At 39.6% G+C, this 13,452-nt stretch overlaps 1 protein-coding gene across 7 annotated transcripts in view; it reads right to left on the bottom strand.

The window, feature by feature from the left end:
* FSIP1 (fibrous sheath interacting protein 1) overlaps positions 1 to 13,452 on the bottom strand; it is a 207,893-nt gene that overhangs the window by 19,245 nt on the left and 175,196 nt on the right. For 6 of the 7 annotated variants that reach the window (XR_006218675.1, XR_006218676.1, XM_042989175.1 and 3 more), the window contains exon 11: positions 6,430 to 6,940. Coding sequence is in view for 4 of the 7 variants with exons in the window: in XM_042989175.1 (XP_042845109.1) it covers positions 6,430 to 6,940 (511 nt within the window). In the remaining 3 variants the exon portion in view is untranslated. Of the gene's footprint in view, positions 1 to 1,472; positions 1,626 to 6,429; positions 6,941 to 13,452 lie in introns of all 7 variants that reach the window. The other variant, XR_006218677.1, reaches the window with a different exon arrangement.

Here is a 13,452-nt window from a genome sequence, read left to right as displayed (position 1 = left end):
TCAAGTTTTACATCAAAAGGTGATTACCACTGGACACTTCCAATAGAGCAGCTCTGGTATTTTGATCAAATAAATTTGGGAGGTTAAGTTACCAAGAGCATCTGAAGAGCAGTGAGTAGCCTTGCAAAAGTAATTTCGCAAACAATAACTAGGAAGCCCGAAGGCACTCACAGTTTGAGAGAAACAGAACTTCATCAAGGCAAGGATGAGTCAAGTATTTCCCTAAGAGCAAGCCAAACTATTTTTTAATGGAAAAAAAAAAAAAGGTTAGCTAATAGTGTTACTATTCTAGAATCTCAGGGCTCCACTACAAACTGGGAAGCCTGTGTGACAACAAAGAAAACTTTCTCCAAACAATCCAGTGCCTTGGGAACTGTTCAGGTGGTCTGAGTAAGGACGTATACTAACACACACCCCCTTCGAATCACCCCAACATCCTTCACAAAAGCCGATCCACCTACAACCACCTCAAGATACAATCAAGTTACAATCAATGGTGAATCACTGTATCTTACACCTGAAACTAATCCAACACCGTACGTTAACTATACTCGAATTAAAATAAAATTTAAAGGTACCTAAGTAAAAATTACAATCAAGTAAACTTGAAGCATATTCAGATGGTACATTACCACTGTTGGTAGAACTTGTTCTGAGGACCCCAAAAGAGAACATAAATGAGCTTTGTTACAACTAAGCCAAAACACCTATTTCTCAAATATGCAAGGCAAAATCTTGTAGCTTGCATTAATTCGGCAGACTGAACGCTCCACACCGGGCACTCTAATTTCAGTAAGTCAGATTCGGGCCCCGGACACAGGTATAAAACAGACCAGCAAAAAACTTCCAGATGATCCTGATGCTCAGAGCGGTTAGGAGTAATGCTCCATGGTTTGTAACAGTGCTTCTCAAACTTCACAGTGAGTATCGTTGGGCGATCTTGTTAGTAAATTATGACTTAGTAGGTTTTCTAACAAGCCCCCAGTAACTGAACCACACTCTGAGCAGCAAGGGCTTATAACCTGGGATGGAAATCCTAGGGCTCCAAATGCCCAGGCACATGAAGTAGAGAGGGGCAGACAGGGGGCCATGTCCCCCTGCATGTATGTGCTCCTTCTAAAGGGAACATCCACTCAGCTCTCCTTACTGGTTTAAGGACCTGCTGATTTATCAGGAAAGTCAGAAGCCCAGGCTTTTATAGGCAATCTCCTGATTAAATGTTCAATACATTAGTCCCTCTTATCCACAAGGAATATGTTCCAAGACCCTCAGTGCATACCTGAGATCATAGATAGTACCAAACCCTACATACACTAGGATCTTTCCTATACATCCATGCCTCTGGTAAGGTTTAATTTATAAATTAGGCACATAAAAGATTGAAATAACCAATAAAATAGAACAATGGTAACATACTGCGATCAAAGTTTTGTGCACATGGTCGCTCTCAAAATGTCTTGTACTGTACTCACCCTTCTTGTGATGATGTGAAGTGATAAGATGCTTACACGAGGAGATGAAGGTGAATGGCACAGACATTGTGACATAGTGTTGACCTACCGTTAACCTTCTGACCTACTGTCAGAAGAATCACCTGCTTCTGGAATGCTGCAGACCACAGGTAACTGAAACCACAGATAAGGAGGGACCAGTATAAGCCAACTCAGTCTAGTCACTGACCTAATTATGTGGACTCTCTCATTCGATCCTTATTGTAAGTATTAAAGCCATCTTATCTTAGATAAGGAAACCAAGGTGTAGAGAAGAGAGACTAAGTAACTTGCTTAAGATCACTGCTAATAGAGCAAGCATTCAAACCCAGATCTGCCTCACTCAGAGTCCACACTCGCAACCACTAGGTGACATCATGCAGGTGGGTGGGCACAGCAGCCCTCCCTCTGCTCCTCTATGTTCTAGTCTGGGATCCTACTACTTACCCACACTACTACAAGCTTTAACTCATTAATTTGCTCTCTGGTTTGTTCTCACTTTCAGTTTACAGTGACCAATCATCCAGTTTGCCAGAGACTAAAGGTTTCCAAGGACAAGAACCATTCAGTGGTAAAACCAGGACACTTCCTGAGCAAACCAAAACAGTGGCCCTAGTCTTCATTTAGGGTTGTTATTTTTAAAACAACCTTATCTGACTCATTTGTTACAGAAATTTTTAAAAGCACTATTCATCATATGGGTCCTATGGGAAGGAAATTGAATTTTGTTTTCCTTGAAGAGTTAGTATAGTTCTGACTTTTTTTTTTTTTTTTTTTTTTTTTGCTACGTGACAGGCTTCATGTCCCTTTTTGCCCTATTCTTTTTGTTTTTGTTATTCATATTTTCCTCTTTACTATATGAACTTCTGTTGACAAGGAGCTCATACACTTAGTGGGAAAAAGAATGCTGTCCATGCACGGATGCCTTTTGGTTTGGATTATCTGGAAAGCAAGTCAACATAAGAACTTGAGTAGGGGCACCTGGGTGGCTCAGTCGGCTGAGCATCCAACTCTCGGTTGAGGCTCAGGTCATGATCTCACGGTTCATGGGTTCCAGCCCCACATAGGGCTCAGGGCGGAGCCTCCTTGGGATTCTCTCTCTCCTTCTCTCTCTGACCGCCCCCCCAACTCCCTCTCAAAAATAAACAGTTTTTAAAAAAGATAATTTGATCAAATACTAGACTAACCATAGACCTGAAGGACTTTTTCTCTGAAGTGCCAGCACACTCCGTGGTGCCTCTGAGGTTAGGTGGTACCAAAGAACAATTACTCCCTGCTCTCCTCACACTTGGATGTGGAAAAACTTACGCTGGGGAAACATCCAGCCTCGTTCCAGTCTCCTCCACTCTCCACAAGGGAAAAGAGCCAGTTCTCTGACCAGTGAGTTTGGGGGAAGAAACAGCTCAGCTCAGCCCCTTCCTCCACAATAGTTAGCACGCCACCCCTCCCCCGCCAAGGGCACTTCTTGACTCCTCGAGGCTATTGGTTCCACATGGACAGGTTTCCACAGGTGAGGCTTGAGTCTTTTCACCTCTGCCAGTGACTGGGTGTGTGAGTTCACTTGGAGGACGTAGCATTCGGAAGACCATTTGGCTGCCTACACAGGTCACGACAACGCCCTACATTTCATCAGCAATGAAGCCAACCTCCTTATTCTGCATCCGTCACAGTCCATCTATCTCTAAGTTGGTTCCAACCTGGGTGGGGAAGAGAAAACCCTATTTATCATTCCCCTCAAGCCCCCACAGTGAGTGAGCGCAACACTGAATTTACTGGACCTTGTATCCAGAAAGCCAAATTTTATCAGTAGTTACCGCTAAGCTGAAAGCACAAGAAAAATGGAACTTTTAATACAGCTGTGAGGCAAATCCTTATTTTTCAATACCACGATTTAAACTGGACCTCAATGGCATTCAGTTTGGTTCTCTTTTTGAAGTTGTATCTGACTCTGCCTTCTAGAAGAATTTTAATACCTGTGACAGACCTCGGTTCATCAAGAAAAAGACTACTATATACAATAGTACTTGCTACTGAAAGAGAAAACGATAAATGGTTTTTCTCATTCACTCCTGCCTGTTTCTAGAAATCTGCTCTGAATCACATTCACGTGTGTCTATTTCCTAAGAAAGACCTGAATATAATGTTGCAGCTGAAAACACTGCTATTCCTCATTAAAGTTATGTCTGTAAAGGGCTTTTTGCCAAGAAAACTGGTTTGGCATTCAGTTTTGGTGTTCACTTTGGTAGAAAGCATAAAATTTCCATTTAGTATTTTAGAATAAAATTGATTAGCAAAGTACTTCGATCCTGAACACTGAGGTTAGTAAAGTGAAAAACTCCAACCTCCGATATGCTGACAGCCACTCAAAATGATCATGCAGAACCTATGCCTTACAGTATGTAATAAACAGAAACGTAACAAACAAAAATGTAATAAACAGAAAATAAAATGTGGCTCACATATTCACATGTAGGCCATCTCAAGCCTCCAAACTCACAAGAGTTGTGCTAATCGTACATTAGGGTTATCTGGTGCCTTCAGAGGCATGTTCCATGAAGTTGTAGGCAAACCCTCACAGCTTCTTTCCAGCAAGCCATGTTAAGTTCTAGTTCATTCCATCTTGTTATGTTCTGCTCAGAAGCAGATATACATCAGTGTGACTCAAGTTCCCATAGAAGCAAAGTCATAGTTTAGCAAAGTGCTGTTCTAAACCCCCTTACCAAGGGAATGGGATCCCAAATACAATAAATCACCACAAAGTTAGTAGGTTTGCCTACAGTAGACAAAGAGGAGATACTTTATCTGATGACAACCCTTTATCCAAAAAGAAAGAAAATATACTGCAATTTGAGAATAGAACAAAGTTTTCATAGTTCATTTGTTAAATGAAGATCCTTAGTGGGGATATGCATAATGCAGCCGTCTAATCGAATTGCGTATTGTAAAAATGAACTCTGCTGTTGGGTAAAAACTTCATAGCTTGTAAAATTTCATTAAAAAGGGGGGAAAGTTCCAAATATTTATAGAGAATGTGAGGCTTGCATAGTTCCCTTTTTTATTTATTTTGTGGAAGAGAGAGTACAGTGGGGGGAGGGGCAGAGAGGGAGAGAGAATCCCCAGCAGGCTCTGGGCTGTCCGCATGGGTCTCGATCCCACCACTGTGAGGTCATCACCTGAGCCAAAATCAAGAGTTGGACGCTAAACCCACTGAGCCACCCAGGTGCCCCAAGGCTTACATAGCTCTTAAGCAATACCACCTGCTTTCATTCACACTGTGAAGAATAAGCATGAACTATATTTTCAGCATATTATTCTAAAACTGGATAATTTAAACTGTTTCATTTATTAAATAAGCACTTGGTTTAGGACGGCACTTTGGACATCACAGAAGTAACAATAAATCAAAAGATAGGATCTTTGTCCTCAAAAATACTACACAATTCTAAGGAAGAGAAAGTGTGTGTGTGCATAACAACTTCACAACAGTATGAGTGAAATGATCTGATAGGGGACCAATGTTCTTGGACATTCAGAGGAGAAATCAAACGTTTAAAAGAGAGAAACAAGGAAGGTTACATTCAGAAAGGATGGGGTTGGAATTCATCTGCCATTGAAGGGGGTACCTGAACATTCTTCAGAAGAAAAGAGTAGGGGCTAATACAGGGGCAGAGGAAAGCACTGGAAATCCTTAGACCAGATTAGCCATAACCTGAATAACATTTAGAGAACTAGGTAGAGAGTGATTACAAAGAGATTGAAGTCAGACTCTGGAGGCCTTGAACATCAAGGGAAAGAATTCGGGTGTCATTCAGCGGGCAGTGGAGAGCTCAAGAAGTTTTCTGAGCTGGGAGGTGTGGCTATCAAAGCTGTACTTTGGAGGGGTTTGTTTAGTGGGGGTCAGCAGGGGCTGGAGGAGGTGAGAGATCAGAGGCGGGGAGGATGGACCAGATCAGATCAGAGGCTTTTTACTCTGGTCCAGCTGAGGCAGCAGGAAGAACAAAGAAGGGATGGGCATGGGAAACACTGCAAAAGTAGAACAAACAATACTGAAGGTTGAAGGTGGGGAGCAAAAGAGACAGGAGATTCAATGATGACTCAAACAGAACCTGGGTGAGTGAGGAAACAGAAAGAAAAGAGGAAAATCTGAGTTGAAAAGGAAAGATGAGGAAATCAGTTTGAGGCCATAACCTCATGGAGCCGGCTAGCAGGCAGTTAGAAATATGGGACTGGGGAGTTAGTTCAGAATTAATAGATTACAGATTTCATTGGTAATATATAGATAATTATAGAAAGATATAGATTTAATAGAAAATACATAATCAATAGCATTATCTACATTAGAGGAAAAGTTGAGGCTATTTAAATAGACTTAGCACATACAACACAGATTATGTTAGACTTCTAACTTAGATAAATAATTGAATATTTGTTTATGTCAAAAAATATCCATAGTGTTTATAACCTGTACCATTGTACCACTGTAAAATGCAACACCGGATCAAGACAAAATGCCTGAGTGCATACAAGTAGCTGGGATGGGAACTTGTGTAGAAACTAATAAAACCACTAATAAAATGCATTTCACATTTTACAAATTCATCCCCTGGAATAAATTCTCATCACTGAAATTTGGAAGTTAAAAGACTAAGCAAGCTATCCAAATTATTTGTATCTGTCCAAACTAAATTCTCTTTCATTCTGAAATCATCACTGTTTCCTGTATAGCCACCCAGAATATGTATTAATCACCATTAGGAATAATATATCTCATAAGAGCACTAATTCCAACCTTGATCTCATACACACGTTGATAAATTTGTTATGTTGCATGCTATTGACACCATCTATGACTTCCTATCCTGTTCTACCTTAAACTATAACACCTTTATATTGAGATGCTTAGTATTATTCACCAAAATACACATCTTCTATGCCTTACCCATTTTTGGTTTCTCTGGAGAGCTGACTTCCAGACGATGGTCTTCAGATGAAAGGCTCACATTGATGTCATACAGTGGATCATCCAAGAAAGAGGGCCTTTTCAGTCTCCCAATGCCAATAGTCTTCGACATAAAATAGTCCTTTGTGTCACTAATAACCTTGTCCTTGGGAAATTGGAGGCATCTCAAATTCTCTGCTTCGATGACAAGTGCTTGAGACGTGTAATGCCCAGTCAAGGCTTTGGTGAGATAGTAACCTGTACATGTTTCACATTCTGCATTCTCAGACATATTTGCATCTTTTACCTCTGTGCTTGTGACTTTTGTTTCTGACCCATTTAGTAGCTCAGAGAGGACAGATCTGGAAAGATGGGGGGACTGGCCTGGTGAATCCTCTACGTCTTCCCTTTCTCTTTCTGAAGAAAGTCTAATCATGGATTTTTGTCTGAGTGTGCATTCATCCAGAAGACACTTCAACCGTTCCTCAGAGAGAGGTGATGTTGAATCTAACTGATGAAACAAACCAAATGTTTTCATGGTTAGGTGATTGAGTAAACACATTTATTTTTGATAGTTTCCAGTAATACAGTATAAGTGTAAGTGCCAAGAAATCCCTTATACAAAACACTCAAATAGCAAAATCATTCATTTTAAAGTATCCACAATTTCAGGAGAAACGTACAGCATCCCCAGAGAACAGCTTTAGAATCCATCATGCCTACTAAAATCCTGGGAAAATCCCTGAAAACTGATGGAAATAAGTTACCACACCAAATTAACCACTAACACTCTCTCTACATGTGGAAGTAAGTTGAAATGGAGATATTAGAAAAGCACTTTCAATTTTATAAGTCTTAGGACATCAAGTAGGGAAGTAAGCAACCAGCCCATTGATAACCAGCTAGGAATCCTGCCATAATCTCCATTAGGTGTTTCTCTGTTTTCTACTACTCCTCAGTGTGAACCCCATCACCACCCAATTTCTTAAAAATCTGGGGGGAAAATCTCGGGCAAACAGGTCAAACTACACCTGCCCCTGGGGATTTACCACTCCTATGTCTGTCCACAACTTTGAGTGGACAATATGACTGAAGACAGAAAAGGAAGGGTGAAGGGGTGATGCATCCTGAGATGTGTAGTTGTTTCAAAACTAGATCTAGACAGAGGCCAGGGGCATTCCAATAGCAGTGCATTCTGGGAGGAGGATTTGATCACAGACATTGCATCTCTGCCTGTACAGGCTATCAGGGCTGAGCACTTCAACCAAGATCTTTAGGATTCAGAAACGTTGTTTTCTTCCGGTGATGATCTTAGGAAATTTTTTAAAAAATCAAATGAAAGTATAGAGCTATGTTTCACAAGAATTCAACTGAATAGCATGCCCCTTGAATCGCATCAATCTCAAAAGGAATAGGATTAAAATATACTGAAAAACACTGAAAATAAGTTCTCCTTCTCTAAAGAGTCAGCACTATTCCTGATTTATATAGTGGATTATTTAGGAAAACATGTATCCTCCTTTACAGGGGAATGCATTATCTAAGAATAAGAAGTCCGCATAAGAAGACCTAATCATGAATCGCAATGGCCTTAATTTCTACTTCAGTAAATTAAAACAATGCTATTGCCCTACTTAGGATCCAGTAGAATTAACCAAATATTCGACATGTATAAAGTATCAAGGAGGGAAGGTATTATTGGATAGTTAATTCCCTATTATCGTGTAATGCTTCTAAGGCAGCTAACAAAAAACAGTATGTAAAACAAGTTTTTAAAACATATTTTGTGTCTTAAAATTGCATTTAACTTCATATATTAAAAACTAGTTTTCATAGTGACAAGTACACAAGAAATTATCTGAGAATATATTCTTAATAATTATCTGGGATTCAAAATTTAGATAACTCACCCTAAGATTAATATACATGTCAGAAAATAGGAGTTGGATTATATATTAGCAAATGCTTCTTTTAATTACCAGACACTTTAGGCATCCAGATGTGGTACTTTATCCATTATTAGGAGAATTCCCTTCACCCTACTATGAAAATCTAGTCAACCAGAAAATAAAGGCAGTCCTTGAATGGTAGTAGATATTTAAAATACACTTTCAAAATCTGCTTATTTAAAATTGTTACATAAAATTGGTTACTTTTAAACTTTTTTAAGGTTTATTCATTTTTGAGAGAGAGACAGAGCACGAACAGCAGAGGGGCAGAGAGAGAGGGAGACACAGAATCAAGCAGGCTTCAGGCTCTGAGCTATTAGCACAGAGCCCAACATGGGGTTCAAACTCATGAACCACAAGATCAATACCTGAGCCAAAGTTGGACCCTTAACTGACTGAGCCACCCAGGTGCCCTACATAAAATTGCTTAAAATGGGTAGACAATTCCCTGAGATTTAGAAAGGGCCCATTGTCACCTTCACAAATCATCCTCACCAAAGGCTTATCATATGAAATTTCCAGACAGTAGGGGGGAAAAAAAAAAAAAAAACACTCCATACTAGAGGAGGATGAAGGATTATGCAAGAAGGTCTGGGGTCAGGGATGGGGGGTGGAGGGGAGAAAGAGAAGGTAGAAGACAGATAGATTATCTGATATATTTGACCACTTCCACAAATAATATTGATAAAATAGATGCTTGGTAGTTCTGATGATGTATTTGGCAAGATACACAGAAAATTAAGTAAAAGGAACAACAAAGCAATTATGGACAGACTCTGGGGAAAACAAAAAGCTCTATGAAAAGAAAGGAGAGTTAGTCTCAGATAGATAAAATAGAAAATTAAGCAAAAGAAAATAAGATAATTTACTTTAGGACAAATAAAAAGTTGAACAAGAAAGGATACCATAGGATTCTACTTGCTTTTGCTGTAAATAATATTTGCATGGCCATCATAATATAAATAGTGATGATAGAGGTAACCAAAAATTGTGATGTGACTATCTGGGGGAAATAAGAGGAGAGAGAAGGAATTTTAAGAGTTAAAGTTAAATCCTTAGCTACCATTACAGGAAGTCAACATACAACTGATATAGTAATACAATACTATTGTATTATTGATATAAAATTTTATGTTATTGTAAATTGACATAAAAGTGATCAATTAAGATAGCAAGTTATTAAAAAACAACATAGAGGTAAGCAGTAGGGGAAAATATCTAAAAGAATTAAGAGTGCTTGACTCTGGAGAACAAAAGTAAGGGGTGGGGAAGGCTGGGGCAGGGAGCTACCATTTTTGCTTACAAAATTTTAACACAACTTGTTATTTTCTTACTATAACAAAAACTAAAATTAAAATGAAACATAAAAATAGAAGTAATTTAAATCTATTCAATTTTTTTTAATAAAAATTAATTCAAAAATCAAAATCTGAAATATTACAATGAAATCTCCAACTGATTACATCTTTGGGCATCAGAAGCAAATCAGGTTTCACAGAGCCTGAAATTTATAATCTTGCAGCAGGGAAGGGGTACTTCTTTAAGAAAAGGAATACAAAACTGCAAATAGAAAATAGGTACTAGAGGAGTTCCTTTTTCTTAGAATGTGAGAAAGGTCACAACAAATGACTGGAGCCTTGGAAAGCCAAGTCCATCTCTTACATTACCTCTTTAGGTCATTTACCAGAAACGTTTATATAGAAATGTTTCCTGATTGCAACCTAGTTTCCTCTCCCCACTCAAGGCTCATACAAGTGAGGGGCCCTGAAGCTTAAGCTTCATTGGCTTCATAATAAGTCTGCTCCAAGATAAATCATAACACATCTGAGTCTGTGTGTACACAGAAATAAGCTCAACTACAATCACACTGATCCTCTGGGGGAAGCAGCCTGATGGGAAAGAAAACACCAGAGACTAGAACTTGGGCGTTGGTCCAAGCTTTACCACCTTGTAAAAGTAACCCAAGGGGCCCACCTCCTTCAGTGGCGAAAGGAGGAATTGAAGAAGATGGTCTCTAAATTAACCTAGAGCTCTAAAATTGATATTTATGAGTAACTACTCTAATAATAAAAATAAATATAAGTTTTCTGTTGACATTAGCGTATCACCTTGATAGAATTCATGAAAGCAAAACAATAACAAAAAGAGAACTTTTATTTCCTTAATTTCTTCACAATACCAATCCTGAACTCAAAAAGTCAGCAAAAATTCCCTTGTCTCAAGACCTTACAAGTAAGTAAAAGTGAACCAACTACACGAAACCTTCAAATTAAGTTAATTTAATTACAGTGTTTTCTGGGTGGCAACACAGATCAGAACTTTCAACAGGAGTCATCTTTCTCACCTTTTGATTCCCTGCAGAGACTTGCCCACAGTGTAAGCTCAGGAGCTCACTGTTGTGGGAATCAAGTGAATTAAGGTTGCTGAGTGTTTTGAAACAGCTACATACTACATTAATATAAGTTATTACAAATGCTGGACTGGACCCTATCACAAACATCCCTAATGACCCTTGATAGTTAAAGGACCATAACCCACCCCCATCATTAGGATTACTTTGAAACTCCCGAGCTTAACGAGCTCCATAACTGAGCGACTCCCAGCAAGCACAGTCAAGTAACCATCTGTTTAAGTATTCACCTCAAAGTATTCGTCTTTCACGCCAGTTCTAATTTTCCAGTATTTCATAAACAAGTTATTATTCATTCTATTCCTGTCTCTCACAAAATTCATCCTAGTGCATCTCAGTCTTCATTTTTCCAGACCAGAACCCAATCTATTTATCCTCCTTATGTGAAAGCCCCTCTGTTCCCATCTTCATTTTAGTAGCCCTTTCGTGCACCTTCTTTCTTATTTTAGCCAAAACACACACATTCCACAGTCAAAGAGGAAATACATTGGATTTTCTCAACAGAACAAGAATATAGAATACTTGTGGTGCTAGTTCTCATGCATCTTGCTGATCTTGTTGACATACCTGGTGATGTCTTACAGAACAGTAACCACTAGCATTTATTAAGCACCTACTCTGGGCCAGACACTGCTCTATGCGTATGATGTGCACGAATCCCTTTAATCTTCACAACAAACCGATGAGGTGGGTACTACTGTTATTCCTGTTTTATAGATGAAGAAAGTGAGGCACCAAGAAATTAAGTAATCTGTGCCTGGTCATACAGCTACTAAGTGGTAGACCCGGGCCGTGAATCGATGTAGTCTGGGTCCATAGCTCACATGCCTAACTACTAGGCTCCATAGCCTCTCACTGTAAGTGAGTTCTCCCTCTATCATTCCCTAAGTATCTTTTTCCCAACTGGCAGTCATTTTTCTGTCCATTCCCTCAGGTATGAAATCTCTTCCTGTAGAGGATTTTACCGAACTTTGAATTGTATCACCCAGACTACCTTAGTGTCTTATGCACACTTAAGACTGCCCTCTCTTTCAGCTCATCTCAGGAAGAAAAAAAAGGGGGATAACCCCAACTCTACTCCCAGGGTGCCCACTATTTACACTTCTCCATCCAGATAAATACCAATTTGGTGTAGGAGCTAAGTCTGATGAGGAGCACAACTTGTAATTGCTGGAGATAGATCATGGCCTCAATTGCCCCACCCTCATCCCTGCCTCTTCCCTTATGCTATATATCTGGAGTTTCCCCAGCCATAAAAATCCCTAGTTATTTGGGCACTGAATTTGTTGACAAGGCAATCAAGAATTTGTCTCTGGTGCAGATAATCAGAAATCCCACTACTGTAAATGAGCAGAGGCTATCTCGTCCTTTGATGTAAGCTTATGTGTAATGTTGGGCTTTCTGTGGGTTTTTTTTTTTTCCACAAATGGTGAGTTCCTAAGGACACACCCTATAAAGTCAATGTGGTTATCACAAGTGAGAAAACAGTTAAAAGCCAGAATGTCCTAAATGATTAACAGCAAGAATATGGATGTAAAAAATAGCTTCCAATGACATCAAGCTCTACTTCAAAATAAGCAAGTAGAAAACATTCCACCCTTTCCTTAATTGTCAAAAGTTTACAACTTTCCCTTGCAGCCACTGGCTGGCAACACATAAGTAGTAGTTTATTTTAGTAAGGTTTTTTAGCCAGAAGGAACAGCAATCCTTATCTAAGAGAAGAGAAGAGAAGAGAAGAGAAGAGAAGAGAAGAGAAGAGAAGAGAAGAGAAGAGAAGGGAAGGGAAAGGAAGGAAGGGAAGGGAAGGGAAGGGAAGGGAAGGGAAGGGAAGGGAAGGGAAGGGAAGGGAAGGGAAAGGAAGGGAAGGGAGAAGAAAAAGTCAAGCAATGATCTAATCCTTCAACTTTCTCTTGTCTGGAAAACTCTCTGAGGCAGTAGAGATGATTTGGTCTTGGATCTAAGAAATCATCTCATGGATACCAACAAGTAGGAAATGAAGGACAGAGAGACCTTTTGGGGTCGGGAGCTGGGAAGCCACAGGAACCTAGGTCATGTGCTTCATCTTTCTCTCACTGAGTCCCTGTCTCAGGGAGTCCCTTAACTCCCTGCTTGTCTGATGCATCCTCCTCTCTGCAAACAAGCTTTCTCTGCTTATTAATGCTTTCCGCTGTCTCACAACCTCAGCTTGCCTATGTAGCATGAATTGACTCTGGTTCTATTCAACATAACCTTAAGAGTCTAGCACCCACCAATGACTGACAATGATCTTTATGCGCATTGGCTCAAATTTTCAAGCAAGATGGCCTGGCTGGTCATTGACTCAATGAAGAACTGATGATATCAGCTTCAAGGGTCCATCACTAGTCCATTCACCTGTGGTGAGGGTCCCATGGTATGAACATGGTCACCCAAGTCCATGTTTTTGGCAGTGCTGTGGGTAAGGGGGATTTCTCAGAGAAGAAGATGTGAACAGAGCAGGAATCCCTGAAATAAATCTACCATATGTAGAGCACCAGAAAGAAACTTGACACTCAATGAAGTTGTATGGCCAACTTCATTGATTAGAAATCGTGGTGTTTTCAAACTTCACCAGTCTCATTCAATCTGAGTACGCCCTGAATAGTTCATTGAGAAATAAAAGTAGAATTACTCGTTGGGAAATAT

This window comes from Panthera tigris, chromosome B3 (genome assembly GCF_018350195.1).
Source record: "Panthera tigris isolate Pti1 chromosome B3, P.tigris_Pti1_mat1.1, whole genome shotgun sequence".
Taxonomy (NCBI): Eukaryota; Metazoa; Chordata; class Mammalia; order Carnivora; family Felidae; genus Panthera; species Panthera tigris.
Note: the sequence above shows the minus strand (reverse complement) of the source record. Positions and strands in the feature narration are given on the sequence as shown.